This window comes from Drosophila arizonae, chromosome 3 (assembly GCF_054131065.1).
Source record: "Drosophila arizonae isolate 15081-1271.41 chromosome 3, UAZ_ARI_1.0, whole genome shotgun sequence".
Taxonomy (NCBI): Eukaryota; Metazoa; Arthropoda; class Insecta; order Diptera; family Drosophilidae; genus Drosophila; species Drosophila arizonae.
Genome location: NC_142923.1, coordinates 2,943,048 through 2,961,875, shown reverse-complemented (window position 1 = coordinate 2,961,875; position 18,828 = coordinate 2,943,048). Strand labels below are relative to the sequence as shown.

Here is an 18,828-nt window from a genome sequence, read left to right as displayed (position 1 = left end):
CAATGCATATATAATATATGTAAGCGTTTGCGTACCAAGAATAATCTAATTAATTCAATATCGATAATGTTGTCCGCATAACCATATACTAAATATCGATAACATTTGATCAAGTGTGGTGTATAAAGCGTATAAAATGGTAGACTGTGATATACAGTGCTTATCATAATTATAGCCCACTTTTAATCCACTTAAACGAATCGGCTGAAAATTTTTCCCAAATGGAATATTTCCTCAAAATCTTCAAAAATGAGTAGTTCAATATTTCAATTATGAATGGCAAAAAACTTTTTCACTTAAAATTCAAGATTTAATAACGATTTCTTAAAAAGAAGTAAAAAACAAGGAAAAACAGCACCATTTTCTGTATCAAAATTATAGCCCATATTCATATTTTTGTAAAAAAAATCCGAATTCGTTGCGGATTAATGGAAAAACTAATGTTAATACTTAATCCGGCCTCCATTTGTCTTAGTTAACTCAAAAATTCTCTTCCTCATTGAAACCACTAAATTTAATAAAAGGTCCTTTTCGAAACTTTGTTATTTAGTCATTGTCGTTTAGAATTTGCGTTTTAAGATATCCAACTGTCTCCAACTGGCGATTTTTGGCATACACACGTCTTGCAAGATTACCCCAGACATTTTTATCGGGTTGAGATCCCCAAAACATGCTGGCCAGTCAAGGACATCAACATGACATTCCTCCAAACACTCTTTTGTACGTCTGCTCACATGGATTCTGGCATTATCCTGTTGGAAAACCATTGGTTTCTCACGTAATTGAATATGGAATGAGAATACTATCCAGAGCCTGAATATACTCTTCACTGTTCATCCGGTTCGTTACAAACTTCAATTCCCAGGTACCAAATGAAAAAAATGGACCCCAAATCATGACGGAGCCACCTCCAAAGTTTGTCCTTGAAAAAAACATAGGATCCTTCCTCAAATCATGCTAATAAGTATCAAACCCATCAGGACCATCCAGGTTAAACTTTTTCCCATCAGAAAATACGACCTGTTAGGGTAAAAATTTATAAATATACTGTAAGCCAAAAGACGATGATTCAAACGCGCGTATGTCAGATCGGCCGCAGTATGTCCATCGGCAAAACCAAGTCGAGCAACCTTGTGGCGACTTAGCAACATGGATGCTTTGGTCAGTTTAGACCTATTTATGATTCCTGAGCTCTTAAGTACTCGCCAAACAGTCATCGCTGACATAGATTCGGCCACATGTGCGGCCAAAGCTATACAAGCGGTTGGGTTGTTGCTGGCTTTCTTAATAATTTTGCGTTTATCGTGCGCAATTAGTAACGGCTTTCACCCAGTACGTCTTCTTGATCCTTATTCTTCGGGGTTATCCAAAAAAATTTTAATTACACTTAGACTTTTTTTCAAAATTCGTAAAATACTCGAAATAGACTCTCCTGACTCGAAAAGTGAGAAAATACGGCCCTTTTCATAATAAGATAATTGTTTTCCAAGCGGCATCTCTTAAAAACTATCTAAATTTACTTAATTACAATGTCTGCAAAGCCAAAAGTCTGTTCCGCACTTAATAAATTCAAATTTGCGACAGTGGGCTATAATTATGATACACAAAAATGCAAGCAAAAATGCTAGCACAGAGCAAAAGTTAACGGTTCTTTCTTAGTTTTCCATAAATTGAACTAAAATTTTGATCAAATCTACTGAACATGCTCCAGTCTATAATGTGCTGTAAAATTTATTTTTAAAAAACCTTAAAAATTTTGTTACAACGGGCTCAAAGTTTAAGTTGCAGGGTGGGCTATAATTATGATAAGCACTGTATATCGACCGTTGCTCATTGCAAAACCATAGCCGGTATTGCTATTGTTATTTTAAACAAAAATTGCATTTCCTTGAAAGCTGCTCATGATCTGGCCACCAGCATGGCATCGTATGGCTTTACCGCTGCCGTGGCACCCTCGAGCGGCACCTCTTCGGGCATTTGGCCAGGAATGGCAACCAATTTAAAGTGCTGCAACAGCGTTGTGGTGAACATAAACAAATTCTGTCGACCCAGTAAGTCGCCCATGCAACGATGTCGTCCAAAGCCGAATGGATTAAATGCCTCTGGCAGTTTGACTTGTCCACCAACGAGATATCTTTCCGGATCGAATACTTCCGGTTCAGGAAAATCAAAACTATTGATAAGCATGCCACGGAAACAGGCAATTACCATCGTATCCTTGGGTATCTCATAGCCGGATAGGCGCGTATCACACAAAGCACGATGAGGAATACCGAAGGTGTGCAGCATAAACATGCGCACCGCCTCCAATGTAATGGCCTCACAGTAAGGCATTTTGCTCCGATCCGACCATTCCGGTATGCGCTCCAACCCCACCACATCCTTAATCTCAGCAAAAGCTCGTTCCTGTATCTCTGGCTGTCTAATCAGATGCATAAAGCAAAAGCCTAAGCTTTTGTTGGTCGTCTCCGAACCGGCGAGAAACATGTCCAAGCATATGGCCAATAAACTCTCATCGCTGAACATGGGATTCTCCTTATCCTTTTCCTGGGCGCGCAAATAGCTGTCCATCAGGTCGCGCGGCTCATCATAATTGCGATATGTCTTTCTATGCAACTCAATCTCCTTGCCCATAAACGAGTATAAAGCCCTGTGACTCTCCACAAACCCATTGTAACCGGAAAAATCAGGTGCAATAAAGCGAAGCAGAGGGAAGTGACTGAAGAGCGCCCCCACCATATCGATGTTCTTAAACAATTCAAAGAAAGTTTCCAACAGCTCCGTTATCTCCGCTGAGCCGGGCTCATACCGTCTTCCACTCAGCATGCGCCACAAGGTGTTCAACACATAGACACTAGTCAGATCATGCATCTCGATCCTGGCCTCCTTCCCACCGGCTGCCATGACCTTGGCCTTCAAGTCCTGTAGAAGACAGCTGGCTTCATTGTGCACAATGTCCACCATGCCGCTGCGTGCAAAGCCAAAGTTCTTCAAATGCCTCAGGATGAAACGTCGCTGCTCCACCCACATCTCTCCGTCGGTGAGGAGAACACCCAGACGGGAATTAAATGTGCGCAGCCGATAGAAGATGCCATCGGGGCGTCCATCAATGTCCTCATTTGTCATCATCTCACTGATTGCCTCATTGGTATACGCTATCACCACCTTGTCCTTGCCAATCTTCAGTCCATAGTATCCGTAGGGATTCACATAGCGCCTGGCCAGCTCATCGATCACCTTGCAGAACATGCCCAATCGCATGCGCAGGTGAGAGATTTGCAGTGCACTACCCACAATGGGATACCAACGTGGACCTGACAATAGGAAAAGATGATTAGGTATATAATACATATTTAACTTTATCCTACAGATATCAGGCTAGATGCTAACCCGTTCAGTCCAGCTCAACTGGCATTTCTTTTTCAAAAAGTTGTTTGTTTGAATGAACATGGTGATCGAGAGATCCTGAAGTTAAATTCAAACTTACATAACATGTTCAAAACTCGATCATTTTTCTTATATTTTATTCTGGTTTTATTAAAGTTACAAGACTTATACTTTTGCATAAATGCTTAAAACATGCATGCAATTTTCATATTTGATATATGAAAAAGAAAAAACCAAAAAATAGCATTTTATATATTTGCCCGATTTCATTAATTTAAAATTTTCGAAAAATTACCTGGTGGAAATTTATCTGGTTTCCTTGTGCCGCTGATTAGGAAGAGCAGCACAATTGTTGAAAAGAAGATGACAGCGTAAAACATTTTGTTTATTGGCTTGTTGTTGCAACCAAATGATGCAACATGCGATGCTGTTACTGTTTGCTTTCACTTTCGTTGCAACTGTTACGTAATTCACGAATTGCCACCGACTTAGCCGGTTCTGTTGCATTGGCCGTTAAATGTTAACCGATAACCGATAAATGTTACCCGCTAAAAATTGAAGTCAGTGTTTTATTTTTGCGTTTGCCAATTGCGGCTTGGCAAATCTGCCAGACGACTAAAGCGCAGCCTTGGGTGTAACTTTCTTTTATAGTCGTCGAGCAACAAAAAGCTTTCTGCACACAGATTGCAGCTTTTGCTCTTAAGGAGTAGTAATATTTATCTTGCCTCGATTTGTTGGCTTAACAGTGTTTTGGCTTTTATCTCTGTCCGACATAGTTTCCACATTTCCTCATATCTTTGTTATATTGCTAGTAGAAGAAAGAGCTCTTAAATTTGTAAGATTGTGATTTCATTTCGTATTACTTGGACAATTTAGGATTTTCAGATGGTTCCTTAAGTGATATATTGTATATCTATCAACACTTATTTGATTTCTTTACATTTTTACAAAGTTTTTTTAATATCTTTTAATATGTATTATTCTTCTTATCAAATATCGAAAATTAGCATGAATTAGAATTATTCACTAGTTATACCTGTTTTTTAATTATTTACAGAGAATCCCACAGTCATGCAGTCCAATCTCATTCCAACTCTTCTCCTCTCCTCTTCTTTGATATGGATTTCCATTTCCGTAGTTTGACATTGAGCACTCAATTGGGTTCCAATGGATTAAGCTGATGGGATTACAAATTTATGAAATTTTTACTATTGCCCGCTGGCATTCGACGAGGACTTGCTATGTGACCCACTGCCATGGTCATAGATGGTCATGCATAAAGTTCAAACATTTTTTCCGTTGTTGACCGCAACATTGAAACTGGCTCAAATAAAAGCTACAACAACAAACAATAACAAACGAAGAAATGGTTAAAAACAATGAAATGCCAAGCCAAGTGGGAGGCGGAAAAACTAGTTGCCTGACCACATCCACATCCACGGCAAATGTAAGAAAAGTGTACGAAAATCGCAATTGAAAAGCAAACGAACCAGTTTGTGGCGAGAGCCCAAACAAAATTGAAGCCTGCATCTTGATTGGACGTGGATGTCTTTGGCGATTATGTCATGACTGCCTGCCTGACTCTCGATGGCGGAAAGTTGTGAGCCTTTGGGCTGGTTTAATTGTGGCCAAAAAAAGATTGTTAGTTCGTTAGCCGAATTCGTTGAGGCGATCGAGGCGGCTTTAACCATGAAAACGCGCAACAAGGTGCCGCATTGAAGCGCTGACCACGCAATCAAACGGACGCGTTTTTTAAATACCAGCAAACAGCGAACAGAAAACGGCAAACAGCAACTGCTATGGGAATACGGTAAGTGGATACTCAATCCTTGTCACCTACAACTGGATATTCAAGTGAAAACTTGGGCATGCTTACAAAAAACTTTATTATAAAACATCAATTTAAAATTTTGAGTGGATATTATATAAATTAAATCGAAAAGAAGCAAAGGAAGAGAAGCCTCCTTCAAAAGAAGTGCGCGCAATGCTGTTATCAATTGTTTTACGTGTTTGCTATGCTTATCAATATCGATTTTGTTTGCTTAATCGATATGTTCTTGGAAGTGTTGACTAAATAAAAGAAACTGATTCCCCCATACAAAAGTATCGATAAGACTTAAGAAAACGATTAGCAATGAGTACCAAATTTAAATGTATGCAAACGTGTATATGTATACGCGAAAAATTATTAGTTAGCTGAGACTTTTTTTTTTTAATTTGATCATACTTGTACTATTTTCTGTATATTTTTATTACAGTGTATTTATATTGGCCGCCATGGGCTTAGGTGCTATGTATATGATGCATCTGTTGGCACAGGATTGGAATCGCATTCGACCCATACAGCAGATTTCAAATTTAGCTGGTCAGGTGGGCACGACGTTGAACCTGCAACAGTTGCCAAATTTTATTGGTCAAGCGAGCTCGGCCTTTAGCTTGCAACGTAGCAAGCGAGATACCAAGAGTCGCGCTTTAGGCTGGGTCCATGGGAGACAGGATACAGGAGGTGGCAGCAATGCTGCAGTGCATCACAGTGCCACAGCTTCCATAGATTGGAAACGCATACTTGCGCGCGATCCCTTCGAGTGTTTACAATCGCTCATCTGTCAGCTGATGTCTGGTGCAGAGGCCCACTCCGAGGAGGCGGAGCTGCTGATGAACTTTATGGAATCCTCCTTAGAAATGGCGCCAGCAAAAATTGGACGCGCTTTTAGTCGAGGACTGGCGTTACGTGGACGCAGTGATCGCTGCTACAATGAATATCCATTCTGTTTATACTCCGCCAAGACGATGTTACGCATCCTGCGCTGGTTCAGCCAAACGGGAAATGTGCCCGTGGAGGAGCCAGAGGAGGATAAGTGAGGTTCTATTCCTCAGATTTAAGAGTTGTGAATACCTCGGAATAGAGGTTATATAATTTATGCTTTAAAATACTTATATACAAATATTTTGAAAACAGTTAACAATCTCTTGTCATATAGAAAAGTTTATTTTGTAACAATGTATTTTGTTATATAGTTTCGGTATGCAAAAATATGTTATGTATACGCGTTATTTTATATACTATGTAAAAATTAAATTTCTGGAATGAAAGATATAATATTTAATTTGTTTCGCAGTTATCCTGCAAATATTATTTAAATAAAAAACAACTGAAATTTCAGTTAAAAATATACTTTTTGTAGGTACCAACTGAAGGAAACTTTCGTTAAGTTCATGAGTGTATTTGTGTCTGTGTGCTTTACATAACAAATGAGTGAGTGAACTAGATAAAGTTGCATTTTTAAAGAGCTTTCAAAAAGCTTACTTTTCAAATTGCAAATTATATAGATTAGCGTCTGTGTTTAATACAAGATTAAAAGTGTTCATATTTTAGACAAGTGTCGAATGTATGAGAGAGTAAAATCTTAGAGAGCGATCGTTTGAAATTTATAAATCATAAATGAGGGTAGGTCTCAATAAATATAAATATATAGATTAATAATTTAATTTTCTTCATTGTAAAGTCGAAAATAATTTCAGACTACCCTCATAAGAGCATTTAAGAGAGCTTTTGTGTAAAATAGAAAAATCTAAATATGTTTACATTAAATTAATTTGTGTTTGTTCCATAGTTTTTTTCAGCAGTGTAGACTGAACGAGAGAGAGCTGTTCTAAGTTTTGTTTAGGGTTTTGTAGGGTAAAAAAGCGAAAGCTTTCACATTCGATTTGTGCACGAGATTCATATCAAGTATTTGAGCCCAAATCATAAATAATTTTGATTTTGTTTTCTTTGCTTACTAACTAATAAATATTGAATCAATACTTTGCTTAGCAGCAAATAAATCAATATTGAATCAATTCTTGTTTTGCAGCGTCACGCTAGTCACATCCTTAACAATCATCTCGGCCACCTGCCAGGCGATCTCCTCTTGCACATTATCCTCCGGTAGATTGACCAGCTTGCGCATTGCATTCTTAACGCTCAGCGACCAGGCTGGCGCTTTGTTTTGTGAGGCAACAGCATCCACAGAATCGAAATCTCGCTCGTATCGGCCCAGCGAATTGACATGGCCAAATTTGAGTGAGTTAACAGGACGTTGCCAAAGCAATTGAGGATTAGTCAACTGCCTGGAATCGATGTTCATATTTGCTGTGCCCGAATTTGAAGATTTCAGTGGCTTGTGGCCCGTATCAAGACCTGCTAGAAGTGTGTTATGCTGCGACAGATGCTGGCAATCAGACATGGATAAGGTCTTACGATGCCGTTGCTGATTGTTGACATTCTTTGAACGTCTCAGGCTTAGCTTGTGCTGCAAACCTGATCCATCTTTTACGTCCGTTGCACTCTGCATGCCCGTCTTGGCTTTCAGTTCGTTAACATAATTATCAAATATGTTTGATTTCAGAAAATTGGCAAAGTGCTTTTGCTCCAGATATTTTGCTGTAACGAGTAAGGCTAAATCGAAGGCATGTGCCAGCTGAGCAGGTGCACAAATTGCCTGCTCTACTCGTAGTCGCATCTTTTGTGACATCCACAGGCGACAATCTGATTGCAAAGAGAAATAGCGGTCGTATATGATCATAGCATCTGATTGTGCAACACTCTGATCATCGCAGCTCTTGCGAAAGTTGATTGCGGTGATCCAGAACTCAAGACATTCGCGCTCCTGCTGTTGCTCGAGATATTCCGTCAGATAGAATAGAGCTAGCTCGTCGTAGAGCACGTCGTATATATTAAGGCTAGCCTCTCCCTCGATGAGCTCCACACAGTATTTGCAGTAGTAGCTGCTCTGCAGGAAATTCTGCAGATGATTCTGTTCCAGCTGCTGCAGCACATAGTCGCGCGCTTCATCGAAGCAGCTGGCGGGGATTGCCTGTTGCAATCCTTTTTCGCTATCCTTGTTACAAAGGTACAGCGAGATGTGTGCCAGGTTGACAATGGGTAATTCCACGGGTAGTGGCGCATTTACAATTAAATACTTTTGATAAATGGCTATGGCATCGTTGATACTTGCTGCACTAATGGGCTGCAGTTCTGCACTCGATTTGGGTTTATTGTTCATCTGCTTGTTTGTTTCTGCGTAGATGCGACTCTTCTCGTCATCGGTGAGCGGCTTGCGCATGGACAAATCGCAAAGGGTTTTTATTTCAGGTACATTGTGCTGCTCAGCTTCCAGTGTGAAGCTATCTACTGCTGGTTCGATTTCATCAGCAGTTGCATTCTCCTCTTCCAGGTTAGGCATTTGTGTTAAGGCCGCCCGCTTAAAGTTCTCAATGTCCAAATAGAATTTGATTAGGGGCAGCTCATTTTGAGACTCCAAATATTGTATAAAGTAGCTAAGACAATCCGGCTCATTGATAATTGCCTTTAGAGACATGGAGAGGCGCGAGCTGTATTCGAATATAGCTGCACAGTGATAAAAAAAAAGAGAATGATCCATAAAATTGCAATGAAAAAAGTAATCAATTAAAGAGCGCAAATTATGACACGCCGGAAACGTAAACAAAACAGCAACAACAAATACACATATTCAAACACACACATAGCACAAATTATTTCCCATCTATTTACCCTCTGCTCCTTGTTCTTCTCATTCGCACACACCACGAATACATATGTAACCGTATTTACATACACACGCAGATACATTACCCACACACACACACACACACGGACTGTTGTCATTTGCCTCATTACCTTCATCAGCAACTGCGCCCACATTCAAACTTTTGTTGCTTAAGCTAATTGCATCCGAAGTTGGGTTTGCCTCCGTCTCCTCCTCCTCCATGAACACCTCATCACAGAAACTTGTTGTGGAGCGCAGCGAATTACGCTTTTGCGCCGCTGCCACTGCTGCACAATCGACCACATCATCATCATCACTTGCATCGTGAGAGCTGCGTCGGCGACCTGTTGGAAAAAAAGAAAACAAATTACAAATTAAAATAGAAATTCGACCCATCAGCAAAAACATAAACACAAACACTGCAGGTGTTTTCTTATCATTAGCTGCATGCTCGTATCACTTACTCGTCTGCCTTTTAATGTACTTGAGCATTTTTACATTTTACACTGTTCTTTTAATCAAAATTTAAAGTTTAATAAATCGTCAATTAATTTTACAATAATAATAGAAACGCAGAAGTTTGTAAATTGTCTGCACAGAGTTGTTAGCTAGGGCTGATGTATAATGTTTTTATATCGATATTTCGATATAGATTGTAATGTTGACAGTGTGTACAAACGAGTAAATATTACACATAGTTTTTTTTCTGAATTGCACACACTGCGACGCAAGCAGCTGTGCGGGCAACGTTGCGTTTTTTACACACTTTACTTTTCTTTTTTTTTACGCACATCGAAGTGAATTAAATAGTTCAAGTGGGTGAAAACACGTCGCTCACACAAGCTGCGAACTAGGGAAGGAATCAAAGTGCAGCAAGCAAACGTCACTGATGAGCGCTGTAGCGGCCACAACGGGCGGCGCTGCCGGCGACAACAATAACAAAAAAACCAATAGAAATAACTTCAAACAACTGCCAACAGCCGCACTGGACGATCTAGTACAATATGTGACATTACATGTGCGCAAACCGACGCTCATAAGTGGTGTCGTTTTGCCATTTGTACCGCTGTATTTGACTGCCTTTTATCTATGGATCTACGTGTACAAAGGGCATGGAGATGACGTGCACAATTCAAAGAACGAGAGTGGAAGTGAAGATGCAGCCTGGAACGATATTGGTTTCATTGCGGTGGTGGCCATTGCCTTTCTGCATATACTAACGATGCTCTTTTGCTATTGGAGTGTACACGTGTTAGCATTTCTCACCTGCCGTCGCGTCAAGAAGCCGGCAGCTGGTGTTCTGGCGAAAGTGGTGCCCACAGCGAACAATGGCAATTCGAAAATTGTGCCTATACGACACTTGAAGCTGGAAAATGGAGACCTGCAATACTATTTGGTATTTCAGAAGACAAAATACGTTTGGGATGAGGATAAGGCGATCTTTCGTGCAGTGCAATTCCCAGTAAATAAGCTGTTGAGCAGCTATGCGAGCTCCCGAGGATTGGAGACGGAGCAGGCTATCAAAACAGCAATGCAGACCTACGGCAACAATGAAATGGACATGGTTGTACCGGAATTCCATGAACTATTTATCGAACGGGCTACCGCACCGTTTTTCGTTTTCCAGGTGTTCTCTGTGGGACTGTGGTGCATGGATGACTTTTGGTACTATTCACTCTTCACGCTCTTCATGCTGATTGCCTTCGAGTGCACGATTGTTAAGCAACAGTTGCGCAACATGTCCGAAATACGTAAAATGGGCAACAAGCCATATCTGATATACGCGCTGAGACAGAACAAATGGCGGCAAATCGGTAGCGATGAGCTTCTGCCAGGAGATTTGGTATCCATAACACGCTCACAGAATGACAATATAGTGCCTTGCGATGTGGTTGTCTTGCGTGGCAGTTGCATTGTGGATGAGAGCATGCTGACTGGAGAGTCGGTGCCACAGATGAAGGAATCGCTCGAATCGCTGCAGGAACTAAATACTGAACTCGATGCCGAGGGAGAGGGTAAGCTCACAGTGCTGTTTGGCGGCACCAAGGTGGTGCAGCATACAGCACCCAGCAAGGAATCGATGCGCGCACCCGATGGCGGCTGCATTGGCTACGTTATACGCACTGGCTTCAACACTTCTCAGGGCAAACTGTTGCGGACCATTCTCTTTGGTGCGAATCGTGCGACGGAGAATAATGCAGAAACATTTGCGTTTATCGCCTTCCTCATGGTATTCGCTGTGGCAGCTGCTTCCTATGTTTGGGTCAAGGGCAGCGAGGATCCAGAGCGTAATCGTTACAAACTATTTTTGGAATGCGCCTTAATATTGACGTCGATTATTCCGCCCGATTTGCCAATCGAGTTAACGCTCGCTGTGAACACGTCGCTCATTCAGTTAACGAAATTATTCGTCTTCTGCACGGAACCTTTTCGCATTCCCTTTGCTGGAAAAGTTCAGATTTGTTGCTTCGATAAGACTGGCACTTTGACTACGGATAACCTAATGGTAGAGGGCATCGCTGGATTGGCGTCCAACGGGAAATGTGTGCCCATTGATGAGGCTGAGGATAGTACGGTGCAGGTGCTCGCCTGTTGTCATTCGCTAGCATTGCTTGACGATGGCTTGGTGGGCGATCCTCTAGAGAAAGCCGCATTGGCTGCCGTGGACTGGAATCTAACCAAGTCGGACAGCGTCATTCCGAAGCGCGGCAAGTTGAAGCCTCTGCGCATAGTTCAACGTTATTATTTCTCTTCCGCCTTGAAGCGTATGTCCGTGCTGGCCGGCTACTTGATACCCTTCTCAAATGAGATCAACTACATTGGAGCGGTCAAAGGTGCTCCAGAGGTTATTATGGGCATGCTGAAGGAAGTTCCCGCAGACTATGAAAAGGTACGTCTAGAAAGTAAAAGAGTATTTGAGTATACCTATATTCCTCTATATTGCCTATATTATTTCTAGATCTATTTGGAATACGCTCGTCGGGGCGCACGTGTCATGGCTTTGGGCATCAAGGAATTCGGCAGCTTGGGAGGGCAGCGCGTACGCGAGCTAAAACGCGAGGATGTGGAATGCGATCTAACTTTTGCTGGCTTTGTGATCATTTCCTGTCCAATGAAACCGGACTCGAAGGCGGTTATCAAGGAGCTTGTTCAGTCTTCTCACAAGGTGCTGATGATAACAGGTGACAGTCCGTTGACTGCTTGCCATGTGGCTCGCGAGCTGCGGTTTACAAACAAGAAGCTGCTCATTCTGACACCTCCTCAAAATGAATCGTCTCATACTTGGAGCTGGGTATCTATCGACGGGGATCGCACCTATCCATTGGATGAAGTCAAGGGCGATAAGAACATTTCAATGCTATTGGCCGCCAATGATTTGTGCATTACGGGCGAGGGGTTACTGTATTTGCAGCAGGCTCATCATTCGTATATGCTCAAAGTGCTGCCCCAGATGACGGTCTGTGCGCGCTTTGCACCCAAGCAGAAGGAATATATCATTACGACACTGAAGCAACTGGGCTACTATACTCTAATGTGTGGCGATGGCACCAACGATGTGGGCGCTCTGAAGCATGCCCATGTTGGTGTCTCCTTGCTGACCAGTGCTCCAGTCAAACGTAAACGCACGGATGAGGAACTGCGTCAGATTAATGCTGCTGCAACAGCTGCCGCTGCAGCTGCTGTGGCTGCCAATCAACAGTTGTCGCCACGGGAACGAGCTTTGAGAAGGCGACAGGAGCACATCGACCGGACGCAAGCGCGTCTACAGAGTGCCCTGCGGGACATGGATGAACAGACTATGGTTAAGCTGGGCGATGCATCTATAGCAGCGCCGTTCACTAGTAAACTATCTTCGATTATGTGTGGTACGTTGGCTTATTAGTATTACAGTATATGTTAAAAACTGTCTAAAATTAGCTTTTCTACCCCTTAGTGAATCATATCATCAAGCAGGGTCGCTGCACGCTGGTCACCACTTTGCAAATGTTCAAGATCTTGGCCTTAAATGCTCTTATTCAAGCCTATTGCCAATCGGTACTCTATATCGATGGTGTTAAGTTCAGCGACACACAAGCTACCATGCAGGGCATATTCATAGCGGCTTGCTTTCTTTTTATAACACGCTCCAAGGTGAGCTGCGCTCGGTAATCCCTATTCAGCTAATCATGCTAACATTGTCATTTGTCATTTCCAGCCATTGAAAACCCTATCGAAGGTAGCACCACTGCCCAACATATTCAATTTGTACACCATATCGACTATACTAACACAGTTCGCTGTGCACTTTGGCACACTCTATTATCTGACCAGTGAAGCAACGGCGCTGGCGCCTCCACGGTAAATGAGGGGAATCCCCGTTTTAAACATATTTGCTAAAGCACAAGCTAATAATCTCTGTACATATTTATTTCCCTTTACAGAGTGGGCAAAGTGAAACTGTATATTGACATGGATAATGAGGAGAAAACGAAATATGATCCAAATATAGTCAGTAGCACGGTTTATATCATTTGTGTCTCGCTACAGGTGGCAACAATTGCCGTCAATTATAAGGTGAGTTCATAATCTAGTTCTGTCGATACTTTCTGTTTAACGATGGATAAATTTACTCATTACTAATAATATCGAATATCGATTATCGCATTTTGTACTAATACAATTTTTGAATTTCAGGGACATCCGTTTATGGAGAGTCTGCGTGCGAATCGAATGCTAATGTGCGCCATTGGCGCCTCCGCTGCCTTGGTGCTGTTCCTCACCACAGGCATTGTGCCCGGCTTGACACAATTCTTTGAAATCGTCGACTTTCCAACCAATGTATGTTAACAATTTCAATATCGAAATTTTTGCTTTAACATTTATGATTGCTTAATTGCAGTTCCGTCAAACATTGCTTGTGGCACTCGTTGTGGATATTGTTGGCGCCTTTGCATTGGATCGCATCTGTTCATTCCTGTTTGGGGAAACTCGTCGAAAGTCCAAAGTCCTGAACTGTTAGTTGAATAGCAAAATATTTAGTCACTTGCTCACACTTAACTAGAGCCAAGACATACCAGGCAGCAGGAAAAGTATATTTTGGGTCAACATTTCCCCCAAATTTGATTATCCTAAATTTGTATGTAAGTACTTTAGATCTTTGCTAGTGCTGCATAAGTGTATTAAAAACTTTAAGTGGGGTTCTCTAGCGTCGGTTTCTTAATTACTTTCAAAAAAAAAAAAAAAAAATCTTAATGCATTTCTGTTCATGTATTTGTGTGCTTGATTTGTGGAACTAATAAGTATATATATAAGTCAATATATGCAGTTAGTTCAATTGACGTAAGATTTTGTAATAATAATAAATACATAGCTAATAAAATTAAACAGTCTAGAAATTGAAATTTAAACTGCTTCTTGTTCCTCCAACTTCGAGTCCTCCAACTGTTTGAATTGAATCAAAATAACCAAATATGTTGTGACCGCTGAAAATATCTGAATAAAAGTGCGAGAAATGTTATTTTGGTTCAAACTACCGATAAGCAATTAATGAATAGCTAACCTTGAAGAGTGTGGAATTGTCTATTGCAAAGAAACCATATGCCGTAAATTGTACCTCTTGCTTAATGCTCTTGGTTAGAAATTTGTCAATCTGTTTCGATACGTAGTTAGATATTTAAGTATGGATATAGGAGTGAGAGGTAGTGTGGGTACTTACGATATTTTGAAACTCCTTGCTCTTGCCATAGACGCGAGCCAGTATCTGGGAGGTAGTATTGGCCTGCAATAAATAAGGATAGCCATGATTTGATCAGCTATTCCATTCCAAATTATGCATGAACGGCTCAATAAGGTTGAGCTTGTGAGCAATTGAACCAAATTGCTTAGCACTAATTGATAAGCTCAACAAAACCTATGGATTAAAAAAAATATCGCGCTCACTGGATCACTGCATAAACGGAGTAGATCAATTTCAAGCACTAAGATCAGAATTGGAGCTACTTCACTGGAAGTATGGAGTAAACCTGGTAGGGAGAAGAGTAAACACACCTCGTGGGTCGTTGCACCGCAGCTGCGCGACAGGAGAGTTAGGAGCGAGGTGTGCAGGCATAGCCAGGCCAAGCACCATTGCATGATGTGTGTGGAGATGACGCCTTTGTTGCTGGTGATCTGCACGAAGAGATTGTACCAATTGGTGGTCACCGTGTAGAAGGAGTAGCCCAGAAAGCAAACGATAATCAAACTGCAGCACTCGTTGATGCTCTTGTAGATGCGCAACAGGCGATTGTGGGTGCGGTAAATGTAGAGCGAGTCCTCGGGAAACTTATCCATATGCAGCTGCAGCTGGCGAGGATTCTTGCCCAGCAGCTGATTGTAGGCGTATCCATTTAACAGTTGATTCACAAACTGAAATCGAATGCAAACAATGCGCAGCAGAGCCGAGGCAAAGACTATATAGGTGGCTGTCAGTCCATTCTGTATGGCGTAGAAGCCAATCAGGATGTACGTGGTGGGCGACACAACACCACTCAGGGCATTAATACGTAGAAAGATGATGTACGCCTGACAGGCAGCGATCAGGATCAAAAACTTTATCGAGAAATTGCAATGGTTGCTTAAGGCGATACCGAATTGTCGCAGCACCTCCTGGTCCAGCTTGAGGATCTCGTTCATGACTTGTATTATGGACTTTGTGTTGCGTGCACAGACGAAAACGGCTAAGGACGAATGTAGAAGAAGAAGAGTGTGTTTAGAGGGGACCACTTGTGTGCTCTACTCAGCTCTGAACTCACTTAGGGTATAGGTAAATATGCAGAGCAACAGTTCGATCCACTGGTTCACATTATCCGTCTCCCTTAGCGAAATGAACAGCTTGGCCGAATTGGGCGTCATTAAGCTGTAGATGTTGAAGATGGTCAAGGCGTGCACCACACCGCGCACAAAGAACGAATAGAACTCATTCGGCTTGGTGGGCGGGCCCAGTTCAAAGCTGGACACCTGCTCATAGATGGGCAGCAGACCAGTCGCCTTCAATACGGATAATATGGTCTGAAGATCCGCGAAAACGGGATTCGTTGGCAGAGTAGTAGTACCACGCCTTGGTCTTACGAATGCCTGATTCACCGGTCTGATCCGGCGCGGATTCAACTGTGGATGCATTAGCTCCTTGTGCGATGCCATTTCAATTACCCAACTGTTGGGACACATTGCCAACGGCCAACTGTCAATAAAATGTGTAATATGGCTAACTAGCTGCGCAATGGCCAAGTGGAACAGCGATTGAAACGCACTCTGCCGTATCTTGATTCGAATTTCAAAGGCTTATCAAACGGGTAACTCAGGCAACGGACAAACAGGAGTCCATTAAGGTAATTATTTTGCATGTCAACGCCAATTGGGATAGGAAATTCAATATATAGCAATATGCATTATGTATACATATGAATGACAGTGAATGAATTCTTAATTCATTATGAGTGTACTCGTAAAATTTCGGAATCCAATCGAAGCGAATGAAGTGTTCGTTTTAATATTTGTGAATACAATCTTAAATCTTTTATAAAATCACTTATTAGTTATGGGTAAAGTCATGGAAGATTTGATATATATTTATAAATAATTTAGAATGCACTCATTAATATATGTGAATAAAATCCTGAATAGCATACATTCACGAATATACCCATGAGTAAATATAAAGTGTTCATACCAATATAAAATATGAACTAAGCGAAAATATACACTCATTAGGACGGAGATATGGGAGTTGAATGCTGAATAAAGACCTTGAATATGAATATTTATATCTGGTACATATTCAAACTAACCAATCGTATTTATTTTAAGCGAACTCTAAATCTATTCTAAATCGAACTCAATATATAAGTATAATCTATATACATGTGTATATTCAAATACTCTAAATTGAACATTCATGACTATATGAATACATATTCACTTTGCTACTCACCTCGGAGGCCAGGCAATCGAAGGAACTGCAAATGACTGTCATTATGGCTGTTTCTGCGATGACCCAGGCGCAGGACAAGCCGATTGTGTCGTGCTCCTTGCGCAGCTGGTCGGGCGTTGTCAACGTAGAGAAGGCCAAATAGCTCTGATTGGTTACCGTGTAGAAGGAGAAGCCGAAGAAGAAGAGCAATGCAACGCCCGTTACCGAATTCATGTTCTCCGTAATGTAACGGAATTTGCAGAGAATCTCGATAAGATTTGATAATTCACACCAATCGTCCTTCAGATATTGCTCTCGATCCTTCTGCGTGAACTGTTCGAGTCGCGCGTTCAAGAACTCAATTCTTAATGCCAGACACATAAGTACGGTGCGCAGATAGATGGCAAATACGCAGGAGTAGAGCATCTGCAGGCCATAGATGCACATTAGGATGCACTGCCTCTTCACATCGATGTTGCTCAGAAAATGTATGTAGTAGAAGGCGACGACCACAACGCTCGCCGAGACGAAGATCAACAGGCTGCCCAGATATCGACAGCTATAGCTGCCCGTATAGCCATGTGCCTCGAGATACCCATCCAGCAGAGATAGATCACGTATGGTGCGAAAATGTTTAGAGGTATTCAAAACACTGGATGCCACAATTATCGTATAGCTAACTATGCAGAATAGCGTCTCAATGGTTCTATTGATGTCTTCCGTCTCACCCTGTGAATGGACCATCAGCTTGTAATTCTCTGATGCGAACAGTACATCATGGCAGAAAAAGACAGAGCTGACTATCAGGATCAGGGCCATAACGCGTCCATAAAATTTACCCGTCGAACTAATGCTGAAATTGTCCGACTGATTGCCATTGAAGAAGGGCAACAGGGCGCACAGTTGCGTGGGTCTGGCCACGCCTTCCAAATCCTTCAGGATCTTCATTGCTAAAGCTTAGAAATTCAACTGTGAATTGAAATAGAGTCGAGCTGCTGTATATGCCCGGAGGCATATTTGGAGCTTGAGCTCAACTCGCATTACCATCTAATGGTTCCATTACTGCAAATCGTCCCTCATTATATACAAATAACTTCTTCATCAACGCAAACTGGGCTATCATTTTACGATATGGTATGTATCATAGAAATCGATATTTGGCGATTGAGCTCTCTTCATATTCCGGCATTTTATAAATTGAATCTATACCAAAATCTAAGGAATGGGAAACAAATTTTAAAAAATGTTTGAACGTTTTTTTTTTATGTAAAATAATATGTATATAAATTATTAAAAAAAATTTTTGTTTTAATTTTAGAACATCTTCATTCAGATTTGATTTTGATTTTGTATTGCTATTTAGGAAATCATTCGAAAATCATTTTAATAAATATGATTTGGTCTGAAAAACTACCAAAATTTAACAAAATTAGATACAAATATTTTTGATCCAAGCTAAATTCAATAAACATGAAACAGCTCTATAATCTGGCAGTCTTAGATAAAGCTTAAGGACAATTGAAATTAATTAGACTCAGCTCCCCTCAGTTGAATTAATTTAAAACTCATAAATTCTCGTTATCCACTTTCAACTTTTGCTACGCTGCTCTTAAATACGTGTAAATCCTTGTGAGCATTTAATATCTCTATACATAACTGCAATAACTTACCCTCGAATATGGCATGTAATTGCTGCGCGTATTATCACCCGCACACAATCATAAAACACGTATTATTTGTCACACCTTGCACTCCCCCAAAATGAGGGCGAGCAGAAGAGATGCGATGTAGATACGAACGCCTCGTGCCTGCCAGTGCCAAGCAGTGTTGCCGAAACTTTTTCAGCAAAAGTAGCAAAACCAAAGGCTGAAAGTAGCTAAAAGTAGCCAACTTTCTTCTAAAATAGCTGAAAAAGTAGCAAAAAAGAAAACAGTGCCGTTTTTTTTCATAAAAAGTCAACTTTAT

The 18,828-nt window shown here is 41.2% G+C and overlaps 5 protein-coding genes across 7 annotated transcripts; 2 read left to right on the top strand and 3 right to left on the bottom strand.

Moving 5' to 3' along the window:
• Positions 1-1,706: 1,706 nt before the first annotated feature.
• On the bottom strand, positions 1,707-4,018 carry Cyp303a1 (Probable cytochrome P450 303a1). The gene is made up of 2 exons (XM_018002294.2): positions 3,683-4,018; positions 1,707-3,314 (listed from the first exon to the last, which is right to left on the bottom strand). Exons 1-2 carry the CDS (start codon positions 3,765-3,767, stop codon positions 1,900-1,902), a joined length of 1,500 nt encoding a protein of 499 aa, XP_017857783.1. The 5' UTR covers positions 3,768-4,018; the 3' UTR covers positions 1,707-1,899.
• On the top strand, positions 3,197-6,550 carry LOC108610302 (uncharacterized). The gene is made up of 3 exons (XM_018002306.2): positions 3,197-3,338; positions 4,445-5,197; positions 5,646-6,550. The coding sequence occupies exons 2-3, from the start codon at positions 5,187-5,189 to the stop codon at positions 6,247-6,249; spliced, it is 615 nt and encodes a 204-aa protein (XP_017857795.1). The 5' UTR covers positions 3,197-3,338; positions 4,445-5,186; the 3' UTR covers positions 6,250-6,550.
• On the bottom strand, positions 6,354-9,565 carry pkaap (A-kinase anchoring protein pkaap). The gene is made up of 3 exons (XM_018002287.2): positions 9,401-9,565; positions 9,068-9,280; positions 6,354-8,776 (listed from the first exon to the last, which is right to left on the bottom strand). Exons 1-3 carry the CDS (start codon positions 9,426-9,428, stop codon positions 7,224-7,226), a joined length of 1,794 nt encoding a protein of 597 aa, XP_017857776.2. The 5' UTR covers positions 9,429-9,565; the 3' UTR covers positions 6,354-7,223.
• An 82-nt stretch (positions 9,566-9,647) lies between these two features.
• On the top strand, positions 9,648-14,317 carry LOC108610280 (endoplasmic reticulum transmembrane helix translocase). Its single transcript, XM_018002279.2, has 7 exons — positions 9,648-11,826; positions 11,896-12,802; positions 12,871-13,067; positions 13,132-13,274; positions 13,358-13,490; positions 13,611-13,754; positions 13,816-14,317. The coding sequence occupies exons 1-7, from the start codon at positions 9,826-9,828 to the stop codon at positions 13,933-13,935; spliced, it is 3,645 nt and encodes a 1,214-aa protein (XP_017857768.1). The 5' UTR covers positions 9,648-9,825; the 3' UTR covers positions 13,936-14,317.
• On the bottom strand, positions 14,146-18,679 carry Gr32a (Gustatory receptor 32a). Of its 3 annotated transcripts, XM_089463764.1 has the most exons (6): positions 18,534-18,679; positions 17,908-18,078; positions 16,885-17,819; positions 14,632-14,694; positions 14,476-14,565; positions 14,146-14,408 (listed from the first exon to the last, which is right to left on the bottom strand). In XM_089463764.1, the coding sequence occupies exons 2-6, from the start codon at positions 17,984-17,986 to the stop codon at positions 14,319-14,321; spliced, it is 1,257 nt and encodes a 418-aa protein (XP_089319890.1). In that variant the 5' UTR covers positions 17,987-18,078; positions 18,534-18,679; the 3' UTR covers positions 14,146-14,318. The 3 variants fall into 3 exon arrangements, with proteins under 3 accessions (XP_089319890.1, XP_017857785.1, XP_089319891.1); XM_018002296.2 differs by lacking the exons at positions 16,885-17,819; positions 17,908-18,078; positions 18,534-18,679 and adding exons at positions 14,964-15,631; positions 15,707-16,590; XM_089463765.1 differs by lacking the exon at positions 18,534-18,679 and having other exon boundaries at positions 16,885-18,515.
• Positions 18,680-18,828: the final 149 nt, after the last annotated feature.

Excerpts from the sequence above, each read along its gene's own strand:
- Gr32a (XM_018002296.2), bottom strand. The coding sequence starts at position 16,121 with ATGTGTCCCAACAGTTGGGTAATTGAAATGGCATCGCACAAGGAGCTA. Across the intron at positions 15,632-15,706 it reads CATATTTACCTATACCCTAA|CCGTTTTCGTCTGTGCACGC; the intron begins GTGAGTTCAGAG and ends ATTCGTCCTTAG. Across the intron at positions 14,695-14,963 it reads GCGGTGCAACGACCCACGAG|GCCAATACTACCTCCCAGAT; the intron begins GTGTGTTTACTC and ends TATTTATTGCAG.
- Cyp303a1 (XM_018002294.2), bottom strand. The coding sequence starts at position 3,767 with ATGTTTTACGCTGTCATCTTCTTTTCAACAATTGTGCTGCTCTTCCTA. Across the intron at positions 3,315-3,682 it reads ACCAGATAAATTTCCACCAG|GTCCACGTTGGTATCCCATT; the intron begins GTAATTTTTCGA and ends TCCTATTGTCAG.
- pkaap (XM_018002287.2), bottom strand. The coding sequence starts at position 9,428 with ATGCTCAAGTACATTAAAAGGCAGACGA. Across the intron at positions 9,281-9,400 it reads GTACATTAAAAGGCAGACGA|GTCGCCGACGCAGCTCTCAC; the intron begins GTAAGTGATACG and ends TTTTTCCAACAG. Across the intron at positions 8,777-9,067 it reads GGGCGCAGTTGCTGATGAAG|CTATATTCGAATACAGCTCG; the intron begins GTAATGAGGCAA and ends ATCACTGTGCAG.
- LOC108610280 (XM_018002279.2), top strand. The coding sequence starts at position 9,826 with ATGAGCGCTGTAGCGGCCACAACGGGCGGCGCTGCCGGCGACAACAAT. Across the intron at positions 11,827-11,895 it reads TTCCCGCAGACTATGAAAAG|ATCTATTTGGAATACGCTCG; the intron begins GTACGTCTAGAA and ends TATTATTTCTAG. Across the intron at positions 13,068-13,131 it reads TTTTTATAACACGCTCCAAG|CCATTGAAAACCCTATCGAA; the intron begins GTGAGCTGCGCT and ends TGTCATTTCCAG.